Here is an 18,381-nt window from a genome sequence, read left to right on the forward strand (position 1 = left end):
ATCTCTTCTTCAGAAGGGACCCAAGACTTTAGTTCAGAATACACACACACACACACAGACACACACACACAGACACACACACACACACACACAGTAATATCCCTGATCAGTGTTATAACGGATACTGTGTAATAGATGTATGAAATGTGCTGAGGGAGTAACTTTGCCTGGTTGAGTTAGGGAAGTGTGGGTGACATTTGAACAGAGCCTTAAAGAATGACTTAGCAGTTTTTCCAGGCAGAGGAAATAGCATGTACGAAGGCATGATAATACAGAAATGTATCAGGAAAAAATTAACATATCAGATGTTTAATGAAAGATCATGTCAACCCGAGTGAGGCAGACGTGCAACACACTTATAGAATCTTTAAAAAAAGAAATTCCTCTTACTGTTAATTTTTACTTTCAGAGGAGAACGTACCTCGAATCTTTCTCTAAAACGTTTTTCTTCTCTTTCCATTCTGTTCTTTTCTAAGTTTTGCTTCTTGGTTTTGAAGAAATTCCTGGGAGATAAGCGGGCAGAAATATGCAGGTAGAGTGAAGTGTATTATAATAAAACTCTAAGCTTCCAAAGCCATAAACTCATTCTGTTTCAGGATAAATTCAGATATAATTTTATGTGTTTAATTTTATACCATCTTCCCGTTGCCTCTCCTTCCTCCAGTCTATCTGCATACCTTCCTCCAGAGTCATCTTTCTAAAATTTAATTGATCATGTTACTCTCTTGCTTAAAACCTTTCAATCTGTCTCTACTGCCTATAAGATAAAGTCAAATTCCTTAGTGTGGTACACAGGGCATTTTATAATCTGGCCCCAACCTACCTTTCCAGCTGCCCTTTTCCATATACATTCAAAGTCTACATGGAACATCTTGGAAGGTGGGCTGTAATTTCTATGCCTTTATACCAGGGATACCCTTCCCCAGACTTCTCTAAAAACTGGTCATCATCTTTGATTAATAAAGGGATAATAAAAGGGTTGCACTAATATAGGAAGTAATTCTTATTGGTAGAGTAAGTTATGGTAGAAACCATTTAAAAAGAACACATAGAAAACATACATCAATTTACAGGAATAATAATAGACTCAATATTGCATTTTCAAATTTACTCAGTTGAGAAAAAAAGTAAACCATTATATCAGTTTGTTGTAAGAAATAAAAAAGCACGAGAAGATTGTTTCCTAAAAAGACTTAGGTATAGACATTAAAATACTAAAAAGCTTTTTTTGGGGTGGGGAAGGTAAACAATTTCACTGTTATTTCATCTCTTGGAATTCTGTTTCGTTATGCTAAGCAAAAGTAAAAGTGTGAAGTTTAAGGTAGAAGGATGTTCTTCTCATCTAATGAATACACCTTTCCAACTTGGGAAAAATAAATTACATCCAGTCTAAACTTAAAACAAACTTAAGGGAAGGGCCATCCTATGCCATCCTCTGAGTTTAAATTTGGTATAGACTGATGTCTGATTTCTTTTGGGGTGCCCGTGTAGGACTTTTCTAGACAGATTTCCCAGAGCAGACAGACCATGCAGTGTTCCCAACTCAATGACCGTTTAGACAAGGATTTCCCCAAGACACTTGTTAAACAAAGTGCCTCAGCTCCTGCCCCATATCCCAGGAACTGAGAAGACTGAAGCACAGAGCACTAAGTGACCATCAGAGATAGTAAAAAACATCACCGCCCCACCAAGCCAACTGGGAATTTGAATCACGTGAATAAAGGTGAGATCTTGAATCAATAAAACATTCTTTTTTATTTCTAACACTAATGTAGTGATAACTAGAATTATATTGTATTTTAGGGAGATCCGTCTTACTATATGATACCTAGTTTCTCTTCTCAAAGCATCATTTAAGTCCTAATCGGTGTATTATTTAAGTTCTGTCTTACCGGGGAGAAGTTCCTACTGCCCAAAGGAAGACTGGAAATTTTTCATCATTTGATAAGGAGTGGCTAGAATTCTTCTCTTGCTCCCTGTCCACCAAAAGCAGGAATGATAAAGATAAATGTGTGTGACACTTTACATTTTCATATTCTTTTTCTCTTTTAATCCTCTCAGTTGTACTATAATGTAGGTGTTAATATTCTCATTCTGTAGATGAGGAACCTGAAAGTCAAATTTAATGACCTGCCCAAGGCCACACAGCTAGTAAGGGGTATAAATCGCAGCAGATAAGCTGTAATTTAAGTGTACTTTTGTGCTTACCTTTCTGATTCTTTAGCACCATTTTTCCCTTTTTTTCCCTTTGATATCAAAAACTTGGGCTTCCAAGTCTTTAGTTTATCTTCATCACTGAGAAGAAAAATATTTTGAGCAAGTAAATTAAGATTGAACTAAAACCCTTACGGAACAATCAGTACTTTCTGGGCAACTGTGTTTTACCAAAAAATTAAAAAGTCATCTAGAAGTATATTTTGATAATCTGTGGCAAGGCCAGAGCGTAAATATTTTAGCCTTTGCAAGCCATGCCATCTCTATGGTAACTACTCAACTCGGCTATTGCGACTGTATTTACAATAACAAGTGGCTGGCCATATTTGGCCCCCAGGCCATAGCTTGCCAACGCCTGGTCTGTGGCAATCCAAATTTGAAGCCAGAATCTGAAAAAGAATGGATGTATGTATATGTATAACTGAATCACTTTGCTGTACACCTGAAACTAATACAACATTGTAAATCAACTATACTCCAATATAAAACTTAAATTTAAAAAAAATTTGAAGCCAGAAGCAAGAAATCAACCTGCTTATAATCACACTTCCTCTCCTTTCCGAGCCTCAGTTTCTTCACCTCTAAAACGTGAATGATAAAATGGACTTACACTGTGGGACAAGACTAATCCAACTAGTACTTAGCATTAGCAGAAAAGGATGCAGAGAGGAGAGAGGGTATTATAGAAGGAACCAATATGGTTTGAGCCCCTATGTGTCAAGTCTTATGCTAGGCATTTTACATATGTTAACTAATGTGTTTTTTTACAGGAAGTATTACAACAGTCCTTTAAAGTAGTCTTTCATAAAGTTTTACAAAGGGGAAAGAGATGATCTAGGTAACTTATTATGGTCACAGAAATAGTGGCTTTGAACCCAGTGGCTTTGAATCCAAGTGTGTTTGACTCCAAAGTCTGTGGTCTTTCATTACGCCTGCTGCTTTAAAACTTTACTTTGCTGCTATGACAAAGTAACCAATATGTTCATCATTGACGTGAGCAAAACTGGCCCCTCCTCTATCAACCATCTGTATGTCTATGGTGTCTGCACATCAGAACACAGCTTTTCACTGGGTAAATTATAACCACAAGAGTATTACGTCAGAGGATTTTCAAATTTTTTCAGGGACATTGTGTCACAATTCCCTTCAGATTATGGTCACAAGGTCCAACAGAATATCAGGGACTCAGCATCTGACCAGCATTAAAGATAAGGCCTAGGAATATGGGTTTAACAGATACAAACTACTATACATAAAATAGATAAGCAGCAAGGATTTACTGTATAGCACAAGAAATTATATTCAATATTATAATAACATAATGGAATATAATCAGAAAAAATAACTGGATCAGTGTGTTGTACACCTGAAACTAACACAATATTGTAAATCAACTGTACTTCAATAAAAAAGAAAGATGCAGCTTAGGGAAAGCTTTTAAGAAGACTTCCAGGACTCGTCTAGGGATCTCCGATCACTCTCTTTTCTCAATGTCTGTTGCCTTTGGAGTCTATAACAAGGAGCTCAGCAGTTACTTCTTTTCTAATTGTCTGATGTTCACTCATTTTATCTCTTCACTTTAGGTTCCCTAAAGATGGGATCCAGACACACACATTCCAGATATACCTACCACAAGCTCAGCACAGCGCTAGGCACAGAGCAAGTGTTTAATGAGAACTGGTGCATGGACTTCTTAGGAGCCATAGCTGTGAGGGCAGGGAACAGGCAAAGCAAATGCCTGCTTAACAGTTTATTTTCTTTAATGATTATAAAACAACATATTATTTTCAGAAAAGGCATACTAATTTTTACCCATGCTAACCATGTGACCATTACAGTCAATTCTTTGTCAACTTATTTTAGCTTTTATAGGGATCTAGTTAGAGAGCTTAATTAATTTGGCAGGATGAGGATTGTTTTTCTTTTGCCATATCACAGGTTAAGAAACGAAGATCCAGAGAAGTAACATGACATGCCATAGGGCCCACTGGGACCAGGTTGTAAAAGCTGTTCTAGTGTCTTTTTCAAGATTCCCCTCTTCTTCCTTCCCTTGCTGACTCTGTAGGGGAAATTCTAACGAACAAAAGGAAATGAAAATCAGAGGTCCGGATTGTCTAGCAACAATTGAATCCAGAGTTGTTTAGGCATCTCTTCAACCCAATACGTACCAGCACATGACATGCAAACTAGCCAAGCTGACAAGAACTCAGATATCATCTTCCATCTCCCTTCCTATCCCCAGTTCTGCTATTTTCCATCAGTGTTCCATCTGCTACAAATATCTTTAATAATTGATTTCTCTGAGGCCAAACTACAGAAGATTTACTCTATCACATGAAAAAGAAATTGGTCAGATTTTGATAGGGTTAAGTGACTTGGTAAATATCATTTAATCTTAAAATATCTTCTTCATTTTTTTCACCACCCCAAAACACATTGTGATCATCTTTCATCTGAGCGCCTTTAACAATATTCTAACAAATGTTCTACTTCCGACCTTCCCTCCAAAGCACTCTGCAGAGGGTCTAGGTCTAGTTACTCTTCCTGAAGTGTGGCTCTGATTACATTGTCCTCTTGCCCACAGTTCTGGACTTCCTTATTTGGCAGTAGGGCAAAAGAATTTTCTGATAGGGCCCTTCCAGTACCAAACTGCTAGATCCTGGATAAAGGTTTTTTTTGGTTTGTTTTAACAAATTGCCACACTTTACACTTAGATTAAGTCCTGTACGTTATACCTTAATAGCCCCCAGCAAATAAACTGAAACCAGACAGAGCAGTAAGCAGTATGCAAGCACAGAAGACAAGTCTGTCCTGAGGAAAATGCTATCAGCACCACGATATTTCAGAAGATTAAACTTTACATTAGGGCAAGGTAGGAGTTAAGACGTATCGTCATGTTAGATATTTTTAAAAGGCAGTTCAGCTCTATGCTATTTATATAAGACATATTGAACAAGAATATGGAAATCAGAAAAAGGATGAAAAATGTATACTAGGGAAATACTAACTAAAAGAAAGGTCAGGTAGGTATAAGACTGGGCAAATTAGGCTTTAAGACAAAGCATCACTAGGAAATTAGCTTAGTGTTGTAGTAAAGAGAATGGTTTGGGAGTCTAGTTGCTGGGGTTTGAATCCTGGTTCTACCACTTACTGGCGCTATGAGCTTGGGCAAATAACTTCACCTCTGTGTCTCAACCTCTCTTCTACAAAATTTGTATAATAATAGTATTTACTTCACAATTGTGAAGATTGAATGAGTTAATACATGTTAAATCTAAAAACAGTGACTGACTCACAGTAAGACCTACATAAGTATTATTTTTGTTATTAATAGTGTTGATATTAGGGGGAATGGAGATGGCTACAACCTAAAAAGAAACATTTAATTCACCAGAAGATATTTAAAATTTTGTATGCAACTAATAAAAGAGCCTTAGAATATATATAAAGATATAAAGAAAAAATATATATATAAAATATAGAAAAAAGAAAAAAATATATAAAGAAAAAAATGATAGACTTTTGGAAGAAACTGACAAATCTACCATCTTTCTGTGAGATTTCAACCCACTTCTTTCATATATTAATGGATCAAGCATCTAAAAATCCATAAATCTATAAACGATTTTGTTAAGAGAATTAACACATATTGTGTTGGCCAAAAAAGTCGTTTGGGTTTTTCCATAACAATAGAAAAACCTGAACGAACTTTTTGGCCAAGCCAAGTATTTGATTTAGAGGACATAAGTTGATCCTTGTATCAAACAATTAGAGAAGTCATATTTTTCTAAAGTACACATGGAACATTTATAAAATTGACCATATACTAGGCATGAATCATATCACAGAATATGTCAAAGTACTGATATCAGCTACTTCCTCAGTGTACTAATACTATATCAACTACTCTTCCAGATCACAATTCAATTAAGATAGAAATGACACACGGGGAGGGGGAAGGGTGAGCTGGGATGAAGTGAGAGAGTGTCACTGACATATATACACTACCAAATGTAAAATAGATAGCTAGTGGGAAGCAGCTGCATAGCACAGGGAGATCAGCTCAGTGCTTTGTGACCACCTAGAGGGGTGGGATAGGGAGGGTGGGAGGGAGATGCAAGAGGGAGGGGATATGGGGATATATGTATACGTATAGCTGATTCATTTTGTTATACAGCAGAAACGAACACAACATTGTAAAGCAATTATACTCCAATAAAGATGTTTAAAAAAAAATGACAGAACACAGAGCATGGAAACAGATCTTCAGATTTTTGGAAACTTAGTATGACAAAGATGGCATTGTAGAAATGGGGAAAATAGGGGCTATGCAATTAATCATGCTAGAACATTTACCCACATGGAGGAAAATTTAACTGGATCTCTACTTCACTAAAAATGCCAAAATCAGTTCCAGGTAGATCTAAGGCTTATGTGTAAAAGCCAAAAAGTTAAACCGTTTTAGAAGAAAATATGGGAGAATATCATATGATCTTGGGATAAAGATTTCTTTAAAGATATAGAAAGCAACAATCATAAATCACGTGTATACTTAGAAGGGAAAATACAATAAATGCAAATTTTACAGGGAATGCGAATTCATAAGAAAATGCCAACTTGTTTTCCAAAGTGGTTGTACCAATTTACACTCTTCTCAGCAGTATTTAAAGGGAATACTGATCCACATTCTCACCAACACAGAAAGAATTCTTAATTTTTGCCAATTTATTGGGTATAAGATACTATCTCATTGTGGTATTGATTTGCACTACCTTCATTACTAACAATGTTGAACCTCTTTTAATATGTTTATTCACCCCTCATGTCTTTCTATAGAAGACCTGTTCATATCTTCTGCCTACTTTCCTTTGGAAAACAAGTTGGCATTTTCTTATGAATTTGCATTCCCTGTAAAATTTGCATTATTTTCCCTTCTAAGGATACATATAAGAATATTTGTAGCAGTATTGTTCAAAAGTGCAAAAAATATGGAACTACCCCAGTACTCACAAGAAAATGGATAAATTGTGGTATGTACATAAAATAGAATATTGTAGAACAGTAAAAATGAATAAATTAATAGTGGCTTAACAAAGGATGGATTTTGAGTAAAAAAGAAGTTGCAGAATTCTATATACAACATACCGTTTTTACAATGTTAAAATCCCTAATGAAACAATATATTTTTATCACCTGTGCTTGATAACAGTATTTTGGTTTTGAACAGGAAGTGAAAGACAGGAAATATAGGAGAGTGTTTACCTTGGGGGAAGGCAATGAGATAGACCAAGGGATGTGCACAAGGTAGAGAAATCAAGGCACTGGATATGTTCTAGTTCTGAAGTTGAGTTATGTATGGGTTGAGGGAAATTTGTTTCATCTTGCTTTAAACTTACATGTTTCTTATTTTCATTTTTACAAATATATAATTTATTTTTAAGAAAGAATTCATTCTTAACTCTAATTTTATATTCCAGGGCTCTCCTCTCCATCTCCTGCCAAATTGCATTTCCTGCTCGTAACACCCACTTTCTTGATCACATGCCTTATGGTCCAATGAAACTTCCCAAACACACTTGTTTTCCATTTACACAGCTGTCCACCCCTCTCCCTCCAGCAAACCTTCCCCACTTCTCTCTCTCTCTCTCTCTCTCTCAACCCCAATCTCCAACTGTCAAAATGTTTCCTATCCTTGCTTCTTTAACTTGGCACAGAGACTTTTCTGATCCCCTAAATAATGGAAATGTCTACCTATTCTGAGCTTCCAAATTATTTTGCACATTTTTTGGAGGCAGGTCCTTCTTTGTTATCTGATTTAACAAACTATGTTATGGTATGAGGCCACATGATAGAGATCAGAAAGCCACAGCCCCTACCTCAGGGAGTTCCCATCTAGAGGAGGAGACAGGCAAGAAATAAGACAATACAACTATGAAAAGAATGTTCTGATAAAAAGGGGGACCTAACCCAAATAGATAAACTCAGAGAGGACTTCCTGGGGAAAGCAAAATATGAATTCAGTTTTAAATAATGAAGGATAAAATAGTCAACCAAGCAAAAAGCATGGCAAAGTGTATTACAGACAGAACAATTCTTTTGTTCTTAAATTCTCACCTCCTTGGAAAGGCCTTCCCCAGATATCTACTTTAAAATGACTATCAATCTCCTTCCAACACACACACCATATGTCCACTCTCTTTCAAAATATCCAAAGCAATCAAATCCCTATGTTTAATTATAGATTTTTTTTTTTTTCGGTACGCGGGCCTCTCACTGTTGTGGTCTCTTCCATTGCGGAGTGCAGGCTCTGGACGCGCAGGCTCAGCGGCCATGGCTCACGGGCCCAGCCGCCCCACGGCATATGGGATCTTCCCGGACCGGGGCACGAACCCGTGTCCCCTGCATCGGCAGGCGGACTCTCAACCACTGCACCACCAGGGAAGCCCTATAGATTTTTAAAATTAATTTATTTATCTGCCTCTCCAATCAGAAAGGAATAGGAATTACATCTATTTCACTCACTGCTTTATACCAACACTTAGCATAGTGTCTGGCATATAGTACATGCTCAGTAAATATTTGTTGAATGAACTGAAGAAGTTGGAAACAAATGTGAAGGTTTAGAAATGCTGGAAAGCTTGAAGAGTTTAAGGAACACCCAAATGTACAGTATGGTTGGAACATAGGAATGGTGAGTGAGTGAGAAGTACAGTTGAGGCTGAGAGTTTGCCAGGAGCTGGATCAATAATGAATTTTATGCCTTCTTAAGCAGTTTGGATTTCACTTTGAGAGCAATGGACAACCACTAACCATTTTTAAGCTGGTGAATGGTGGTTTTGTGACATGATCCTATTTGTACTTTAGAAGGTTTGGAAAATAAACTGAAGTGGAGGTGAGGTGGCCATTCAGGAAGTCATTGCGATAATCCAGCTGAGAAGTAATGAGTGCCTTCGTGTGGCTGTGCAGTGGGGATGGGGAAGCAGGAACATTTTGAGAGTTATTTAAACAGAAGAGGGTGCAGGGCACAAGAGGAGAATGAGTCAAGGACAATGAATGCTTAGGGTTTTGGTTTGAGCAACTGTGTGTTTATTGAAACAATCACAAACATAGAGATTAGAAGAAAGGGATCATATTTGGATGGGGACAGTTGAGATTATGAGTTATTATGGAATTCTGAGTTTCAAACAGAGTTATCTAGCAGGCTTATTAAAGTGGAAGAGAGAAATCTGACCTCAAAATTGTAAATTTTGGTATCTTTACTATAGTGATTGTAATTAAAGCCCTAGATGTAGATGAGACCATTCAAGAACATATAAAGGAAGAAGGGAAGAGAACTGATACAGGAAATCTGAGAAACACATCATTTTTAAAGAAATGAATTAGAACACATACATGCACACAAAACCAAAATGAACCAATCAAACAGGAGGGGCAACAGCCAAAGATGAGGAATAAGAAATAATAACATAGAAACCTGGGGGAAAGTTAGTATTTTTTTCCTTTGAAGGATGGCATGATCAACAATTTAAGACATTACAGAGAAGCCAAGTATAATAAGGACTTACATGTATCCACTGGATTTAACAAAGAAATTAGTGACCTTACCAAAAACAAGTCCACTGTCAGGGTGGAACAGAACCCCAGTTGCAGTGAGCTTGGAAAGATGGGTCCAAGATGAGCAGAGGAGACCTTTATTTTCAACCGTTTAGTTGAGAGGGAAAGGACAAATAATAAGTAGCTAGAGATAAGGGTATTGAGTTTCAGGATGGTTTCTCTTTTTTGATAGATTTTAGTTATTTAGACCTTGAGAACAGAGCTTCTGTCAGGTAGTGCTTGCCATCCTCCACAGGAGGTATTTAAATAAGTATTTGTTATGTTGAAATGAGTTTCAAGTCTATAGATTCAAAGGTAAGAAACAAAGCTCCAGGGGCTTCCCTGGTGGCGCAGTGGTTGAGAGTCCGCCTGTCGATGCAGGGGACGTGGGTTCGTGCCCCGGTCCGGGAAGATCCCAGATGCCGCAGAGCGGCTGGGCCTGTGAGCCATGGCCGTTGAGCCTGCGCATCCGGAGCCTGTGCTCTGCAACAGGAGAGGGCGCAACAGTGAGAGGCCCACATACCACAAAAAAAAAAGAAACAAAGCTCCAGTGAGTTTTGAACCACCTACCACTGTTAGGTCTTCTACATTACTCATTATTTTCCTTTCCCAGTGGGGGCAATATATCACAACTTGACTTTTCACCCAGTAACCAAGGATCTGAAGGGATGGCCCTCTGACCGTATTTAACAAAGCATCAGGAAATGGGTTAAATATCAGTAGGGATGACCAATGCGGTAAATTGACTTACTTTGACTTTTTTTCTTTTATGTCCACATCATCATAGATAATAACTTCCTGAGACCTAAGTTCTAGGGTCAAGATAGGATCAAAATAGTCTATTATTAGGTATGGTTTATACAATCCCCAGCTTTCCAAATTATACACAATTACTTAATTATCTAGGTGCATCCCCATGCCTTTTTAATCAAAATCTGATCATAGGATATAGAAAGGATCAAAGAACAAAACAAGTATCCATTTGGGAAAAAGTTCAACTGAGGAATACAAAATAGTGAGATGTCCTAGTATCTCAAACACATGCATAAATATTTATATCAATTTGATTTCATGTGGATTTCCAGAAAATATGAGTTGCTGAAAGGATCATGTTTAGACTAGGTTCCCATCATTCTGGAACTGGACAAAGATGTTATAATGCTAGAGCAGTGAGAGGGCTTAATTCCTAGGGGAAAAGAAACAACTTAATAGAACATTAATGTTGATTTTTCTTCCCTGATTTTTATTTCAAAACACTGACAACTGCTTCTTTATAATAAGCTTGCATAAAATTGAATCTGACTTAGTACATAATCATAATTAGACGTTTTCAGTTTAGGATATTCACATTCCTTGGTGCGCTACATAGAATTCCATAATATTCAAGTGACTCACCACTTGAACTAGTTAGAAACCTTTTGGCATAATTATTCACAATTCATAATTCAGTTATTCATATATTTGGATGGGGTATAATGTGTGCCTATTCTGACTTTTTTTTTTTTTTTTACATAGACCGAGGATATTTTGGGAAAGCTGTTATTTTTTTATTTTATTTATTTTTATTTTTGGCTGCGTTGGGACTTCATTGTTGCACACAGGCTTTCTCTAGTTGCGGCGGGGTGGGGCTACTCTTCATTGCAGTGTGCAGATTTCTCATTGCGGTGCCTTCTCGTTGCAGAGCACAGGCTCTAGGCACACGGGCTTCAGTTAGTTGTGGCACGCAAGCTCAGTAGTTGTGGCTCACGGGCTTAGTTGCTCCGCAGCACGTGGGAACTTCCCGGACCAGGGCTCGAACCCATGTCCCCTGCATTGGCAGGCAGACTCTTAAGCACTGCGCCACCAGGGAAGCCTGGGAGAGCTGTTATTATACCAGGTTTATGTAACTATTTGTTATTTAGTGCAGCAAACTTATATTTGTGGAATATAATATACATTTGAATTGTCAAGTCAGAGTAAAATCAAAGTAGCCACCATCGCTACAGCCTATAAACTAAACCTGACAAACAATAAAACACATGGCCCTTTCTCATCGATAGATTCAACTTACTGAACGTGATTGAGAGCAAGCACACTAGATGTCAGGCCCTGTATTAATTTGTGCACTGTTGTTTTTATAGCAAAGCAAAAAGTATTCCAATGACCCATCCTTGATTCAGTTAGTATGTGTACTGCAAAGTGGTCATGTTCAAATCACTATGTCTTAATTCCGGTGAGCTGGCTGTTAAATCCTTCAGAAGGTTATGTGGTATAATGTAAAATGCACGAGCTTCGTATTCAGAGACTTGAGTACAAATCCTAGGTCACTAAAGTATGGATGTGAGTCCTAGAGCCTTCCTAAAAAGGGATAATGCATCTATTTCTCAGATTTTAAGAGGCCTGGTGAAAAGGAGGCACTTGAGAAATGTTACTCCTCTTCCCCAGTGTAAGTACTACTATTGTGTAAAATGTCTTTGATTTTGATGTATCAATTTTTCATTAAACATGGAATGCAGGAAGGATTACTACTTCTCTTTCTCAGACTGTGAATATGTCAGTTCTGAATAATTTTGTTCCAGCAAATAAGCGAATGTCACTTACCTAAATCAGGCAGCGAAATGGAAAATGCACTGTTAATTGACAAAAGACACAAAGGGTTAAGGGAAAAAGCTATGTTCAGAAATATTAGCTGATACATCTCAAATAACATATTGATGACTAGGTTTCTTGATACAGATGCTTTGGGGGAAAGATACGAAGCAAACCTTTCCTGCAGCTCTGTTCTGATCACCTTCCCTCTCTTGTAAATGAGCTTATTTATCCCCAGTGACCACCCACACCCCCTTTCCTAACGAGACAATCTCAGGCTGTCCCTTAGCCCTGCCACAGGATTCTGTTTCTGCCTTCTACCTTCCACGATGCCAATTCAATGTGGGGTTAAGTATGGTGAGAGAGAACCATCTGGAGATGCTGGACCCTGACTATGTTTATGTTTAACCAAAGAGGTGACTTGAGGGGAGAATTCCAGGCTAGGTGGAAATGGAAGATGGTAAATGTGCTAAGTAGGAGAGGACATTGATTAGGTAGATCATCTGGTTTTCCTCAAATCTCACAGTTAAGATTACATGAAAGGAAGCATGATGTAGTAGAAAAAAAATCCATGTATTTTAAGCAATTAATTTAATTTCAGTCCTACAGGTATGCTGGGGACACTCATCACGGGCCAGGCCCATGTGCTGGGTATACAAAATGATTAGACACAGTTTCTGTCCTGCAGTAGCTCACGGTTTAGTGAGGGGCACCAAAAGTAAGTTAATATAACACTCTGTGATTAGAACATAATAAAGGGCTGACCAAAGGAACAGCACTAACCTTTATGGAAGCTTTAGTTCTCCATTTCCAAAATGAATACCAGCACCTATCTTGTAGAAGTTCCCTTTGTACGGGATGAGCTTTCCTAAGTGAATGTGCCTGGGACAGGGCTGATACTCAGTGATCCCTTCCGTTGGTGTCTATGAGACCAGGACTGTGATGTGCAGGGTGCAGTAGGAGAAATACATGGTCACTAGAGTCAGAGCTGATACAACTCTCACTTCTGCCACTTAGCCACTTACCCTGGGAAAGTCACTTAACTTTTCAAAGCCTTAGTTTTTCATCTGTAAAATGGAGGAACAAGTTTCTAACTCATGGGTTATTGTGAGGATTAGAGAGAACACATGTCAAGCCTTAGTGCACCTCCTGCCCTCAACATCTAGTGAGCACATATCCTTGGGGCCTTGGCTTAAGCAAGCGGTCCCTTGCTTAAGGGAGCCTTTCTTAACACCCATTCCCTTCCTCCATTTTAATTAGGTCAGGGTGCTGGTAGCTCCTATTTAAACACAGAAACCAAGGCCACAAAAAAAAAAAAATCTATAATGATATTTCCTTCCTTTAGGTCATTTATTCATTCAACAGATATTTATTGAGTGCCTATTATATCCCAGGCACTGTTTTGTTTTTTTTTTTTTTTTCCTTCCAGGTACTGTACTTTATGTTGGAGATACTACAGTGGACAAAACAGTCAAAATCCCTGCCCTCATGGAGTCTAGTAGAGTGAGACAGACAGAAAACAAACAAGGAAATTTATGATCTATCATGTAAGGAAATTTATGGAGATAAGTGCAATTAAGAAAAATAGAGCAGGGTAAGGGGGGAGGGGGACTGGAGGTGAATGCTGGTTTGCCATTTTTCAGAGGACGCTCAGGGAAGGCTTCACTGATAAGGTGATTTTGAAGCAGAGGCCTGAAGATAGTGAGAGAATAGGCCAGCTAGATATCTGGGGTAAGAGCATTCCTAGGGGAGGAAACAGCAAAGAGACCCTCAGGCTGAGGGGTGCTTGGCCTGTTGAAAGAAGAAGTCAGAACATTTGGAACAGAGGGAGTGAGAAGAGGCTTAACATTTAATTCCCATGTAAAACTCATAGCATAGCTAAGACCTGTGGCATTTAATTCTTGGTTTATTTATGCCTAAATCAAGCCATTTAATAATGACAATCCTAACAGGCAGTGTGTGCGTGTGTTTGCGTGTGTGTATGTGTGAGAGAGAGAGAGAAGATTGAAAGCCCCAATTCTTTTTTTTTTTTTTTTTGCGGTACGCGTGCCTCTCACTGTTGTGGCCTCTCCCGTTGCAGAGCACAGGCTCCGGACGCGCAGGCTCCGCGGCCATGGCTCACGGGCCTAGCTGCTTCACGGCATGCGGGGTCTTCCCGGACCGGGGCACGAACCCGTGTGCCCTGCATTGGCAGGCGGACTCTCAACCACTGCGCCACCAAGGAAGCCCCCAACTCTTTTTAAAGGTCACATTTTCATGGTTGCAACCTCCTTCTGAAGAAAACGCAACAAACTAAGAGTTGATGTTCCAGAGAGGAGCCCTCAATCAAAAGGCTCAACAAAAGGTAAACAAAGAAACAAGTAAATAAAATTCTGTTGCTACCTTGGTATGTCTTCATGCTATTAATTGAAAAATTAAGGTAGAGAGGCAGATTTTGGCAAAATTTAAGGGGGAAAAAAGGCTTTTTAGACCTTCCTACAAATGGCAGATTTCCCCCTGCACATAGTGAATTTCTCTTTATAGAGGTGTGCAGGCATAGAGATTTGGCTTCTTAGGAAATCTGCAGAGAAGCTTGTGTAGTGGGTTGGATTAGGTATATGGATTTCTCTTCTTACCCTGATTCTCTGACTCTAAGAAAAAGGGTTTCTCAGTAGTATTAATAGATGTTACAAGATGTGCACGGGATGTTACAGAAACATAGAAGAGAAACCGGTAATACAGGTTTGGGTAGAAGGGTTCATGGAATGCGTCCCAGAAAGGATAATATTTGACCAAACTTTAAGGGAAGGCTAGAACTTTGATAATCAAAGGAAGTTGGAGAAGGGCAGGTACATTCCATACCAACGGAATGCCGTGGTCAAAAGCAAGGAGGCATGAAACGCCAGGGCCCTCATATACAAAGAGGGAATGTGTTAATGGGCTGGTGATGAGAGTAAATCTGAGCGAGAGATGGAGCTGGACAAGTAGGAAGGGGCTGCCATAAAAGTATTGACTTGCAATGAAAAGGGATTGGATATTTGTTCTAAAAGTCATAAGCAGTCACTTACAATTCTAAGAATAACTCTAAGAAAAAGGAAATAACATTTGAATTTTAAAAACGTCAGCATTGGGACTTCCCTGGTGGTCCAGTGGGTAAGACTCCACGCTCCCAATGCAGTGGGCCCGGGTTCAATCCCTGGTCGGGGGAACTAGATCCCTCATGCCTACCGCAACTAAGATCCTGCGTGCTGCAACTAAAACCCTGTGCAGCCAAAATAAATAAATAAATATTATTTAAAAAAAAAAACACGCATCAGCATTCTCACCTGGATCAAATGTTTAAGGGACTGCAGGTATCACACTAATAATTTTTGTCAGAAACATCTAACCTGCTAAGGTCGGGGTCTGCCTTTAGGTCTCATTGGCCACTGGAGCTAGACTCCCTCTTCTTCCATGGTCAGGACTACAATTTGTAAACCCCATATTCTATATAAATCTCTTGGTAGATCTACATCCAACAGAAAATTAGACTTAAAGTCATGTTACTCTGAGGTTTTATAATTGAAAAGAACTTCAAGGTAGAATAACATAATTCCGTGTCAATATATGTAATAACCTGGGTCAAATTATTTTACCATCCTCTGCCCTCATAAAATACAGATCTATGTCTATGTTTTTTTTTGTGTGTGTGTCTCTCATATACACACACACACACACATATATGAGAGAAGTGCCTCCAGAGACCACCCAGTCTCCCTCCTCCCTCCTATTATACGCAAGAAGAAACTTGATCCCTATGAATGCAAAATGGAAGTGATTTGCCCATGGTTGCACACTGAATAAACAGAGAAGCTGAAACTAGAATCCAGAACCTAGGCCTCTTGTTTGTTTCTCCTACTCATGAATTTCTAACCTTCCCAATTCCCACTGGTAATTAGCTAGGGTGATCTTGGAGGGTCCCTTCCAGGTCTAAGACTTTGAGAAATTCATCTTCCCTTTCCACACACTGCCTCTCTCAAGAGAGGCAAATTAGAATTTGGAAGTGTAGACAAATAAAACCACTGGAACTTGTAGGGCTGAGACAGCATAATAGGATGTAATTAATAACATAATGCTCAGTAACAACAACAGGAATCTATGCCAAGGATGATGAGGAAAGTTTCTTTCCTGGACTTTGTTTGATTAAGACTTTCCCTCTACCCTTGTTCACAGCCTTTTCTCATCCATTTTTTCAAAAGGGACATTGTCACTTTCTCATTAGCATCTGTGGGTGTAGTTCACTCAAATATTGGCAAGGAAGTGGTAGGTGATAACCAGGGCCTTTGGTTTTAGTTTCTGGTACCGCTTCACTAGAAGAACAGAATAGAGACCATCAGCTGTGTAACTAACCAGACCAGCACTGCTAATACTCTCTGGGAAAGAGAAATAAAAAGGGAACTTTTACCTTATATTTTCTTTCGACTTGGTTTTCTTCATTTTAAATCTATCCTTTTCTTTCTTGAAGAACCTCTGCAGTCTTTTAAGTGCTTCTTTTCCATCTAAACTAAGAGGAATCAGAGGATATAAATAATACCATGTTTGAGAGAGTACTGGGGATGGAAACCTGCTGTAGTAAAAAGGATCAGAGACTTCAGTCTCATTTCTTCAACACACCCCACTCAAGGAAGAGCAGGAAAATGCCTTGTCAGCTTCTATGCTCTTCTTCTTTCTTTAGATACTGATAGGAAGTAGCACATATCAGCTATGGATGGAATTACTATATTTCAATACAAACTTTCATCTACTCCAAATGGTTTCTATTTTAAAGACTTTATGGAGCAAAGTCTTCCTTTTAGAGACGATGACTCAGGGACCCATAGTTTACAAACTATACTAGAAATACATTATAGAAATTCCTAGCTTCTGAAATTCACATCACTAATCTTTAATTTATGGAATGATAATATAATAATGATGGTACAATGACTGCCTGGTTGATGATTAAAATTTTTCCAAATATGCTCTTGATTGGGGGGCGGGGAGCGTAGGGAGAGGGAATGATACACTCACATCATCCCACCCAGCACAAATGCCCTCTTTTCCCTTCAACCCTCAAACTTCTTGCTTTTGACTACTGCTGTTTTCCTTTCCACAATGTGTGCCTAATAACTGAATTTGATTAATAATGCCCATTTGAACAAATACTGTCCTTGATAACACTGAATTATTAGATAATAAATTAAGCCCCAATCCCAGAGATAGCCTCATTAACTTTCAAAGATACAGGTAAATCATAACCATTGATTTCTTCCTGGAAAAGCAACTACAGAATTGAAGCATTTTATTGATATTTACTTCTCTTTTCTCACTTATTCCCTAACACAGTATCAAAGTCCTCTACTCTGGGAGATGGACATTTTCTCAAAAGAGGAAGCAATGTGATCAAAATGATTAGATATGATTGTACACAATTACAAGCACCCTATTGATCACAATGTTGTATTACAACAGCTTATCTCCATTCTCTATGCATATCTTCCCTAAAGATGGGGTGGGTAGGGATGGAGGTCATTTGTTAAACTTTGGTTTTCCTAGACTAACAGGAAATACCCTTAGCTATGAAGCCAAGAAAAAGAGAAACTCACTCTATCTTTGGGTAGTTGCTCTTTGTTCTGTAGACCTCTTCATACATTTCTTCACTATTTTCTTTTGAAATTAAAAAAAAATTATTCATTATAATGGCAATAATTCAGATTCATATTTGACACAAAATTATTGGATACCTACCACGTGCTAGGTACTCTAATCTTTTGTTTGTGAAGTAGATTTTATTGAAACATATGCACATGTTTTTACAAGCACGTGGTAAAAATAAGTAACCTCTATAAAAGTACATACAAACAAAAATTAATTTTTGCTTCTACCCTGTTTTCAAGTCTGTCTGATTTAGTCAAAGAAAGTTAATTTATTAACAGATTCCCGCCTTCAACCCTCCCCCTTGGCATATTTTACATACAACAATCAGTCTACTAAACAGCAGACATTGTG

General features: G+C 38.4%; 1 protein-coding gene across 1 annotated transcript in view; it reads right to left on the bottom strand.

Moving 5' to 3' along the window:
* FYB2 (FYN binding protein 2) overlaps positions 1-18,381 on the bottom strand; it is a 92,339-nt gene that overhangs the window by 4,111 nt on the left and 69,847 nt on the right. Inside the window, 6 exon segments of the mRNA XM_032639130.1 lie at positions 422-516; positions 2,210-2,295; positions 10,559-10,619; positions 12,388-12,416; positions 16,799-16,897; positions 17,979-18,039. Of these exon segments, the coding sequence (XP_032495021.1) occupies positions 422-516; positions 2,210-2,295; positions 10,559-10,619; positions 12,388-12,416; positions 16,799-16,897; positions 17,979-18,039 (431 nt within the window).

This window comes from Phocoena sinus, chromosome 1 (assembly GCF_008692025.1).
Source record: "Phocoena sinus isolate mPhoSin1 chromosome 1, mPhoSin1.pri, whole genome shotgun sequence".
Taxonomy (NCBI): Eukaryota; Metazoa; Chordata; class Mammalia; order Artiodactyla; family Phocoenidae; genus Phocoena; species Phocoena sinus.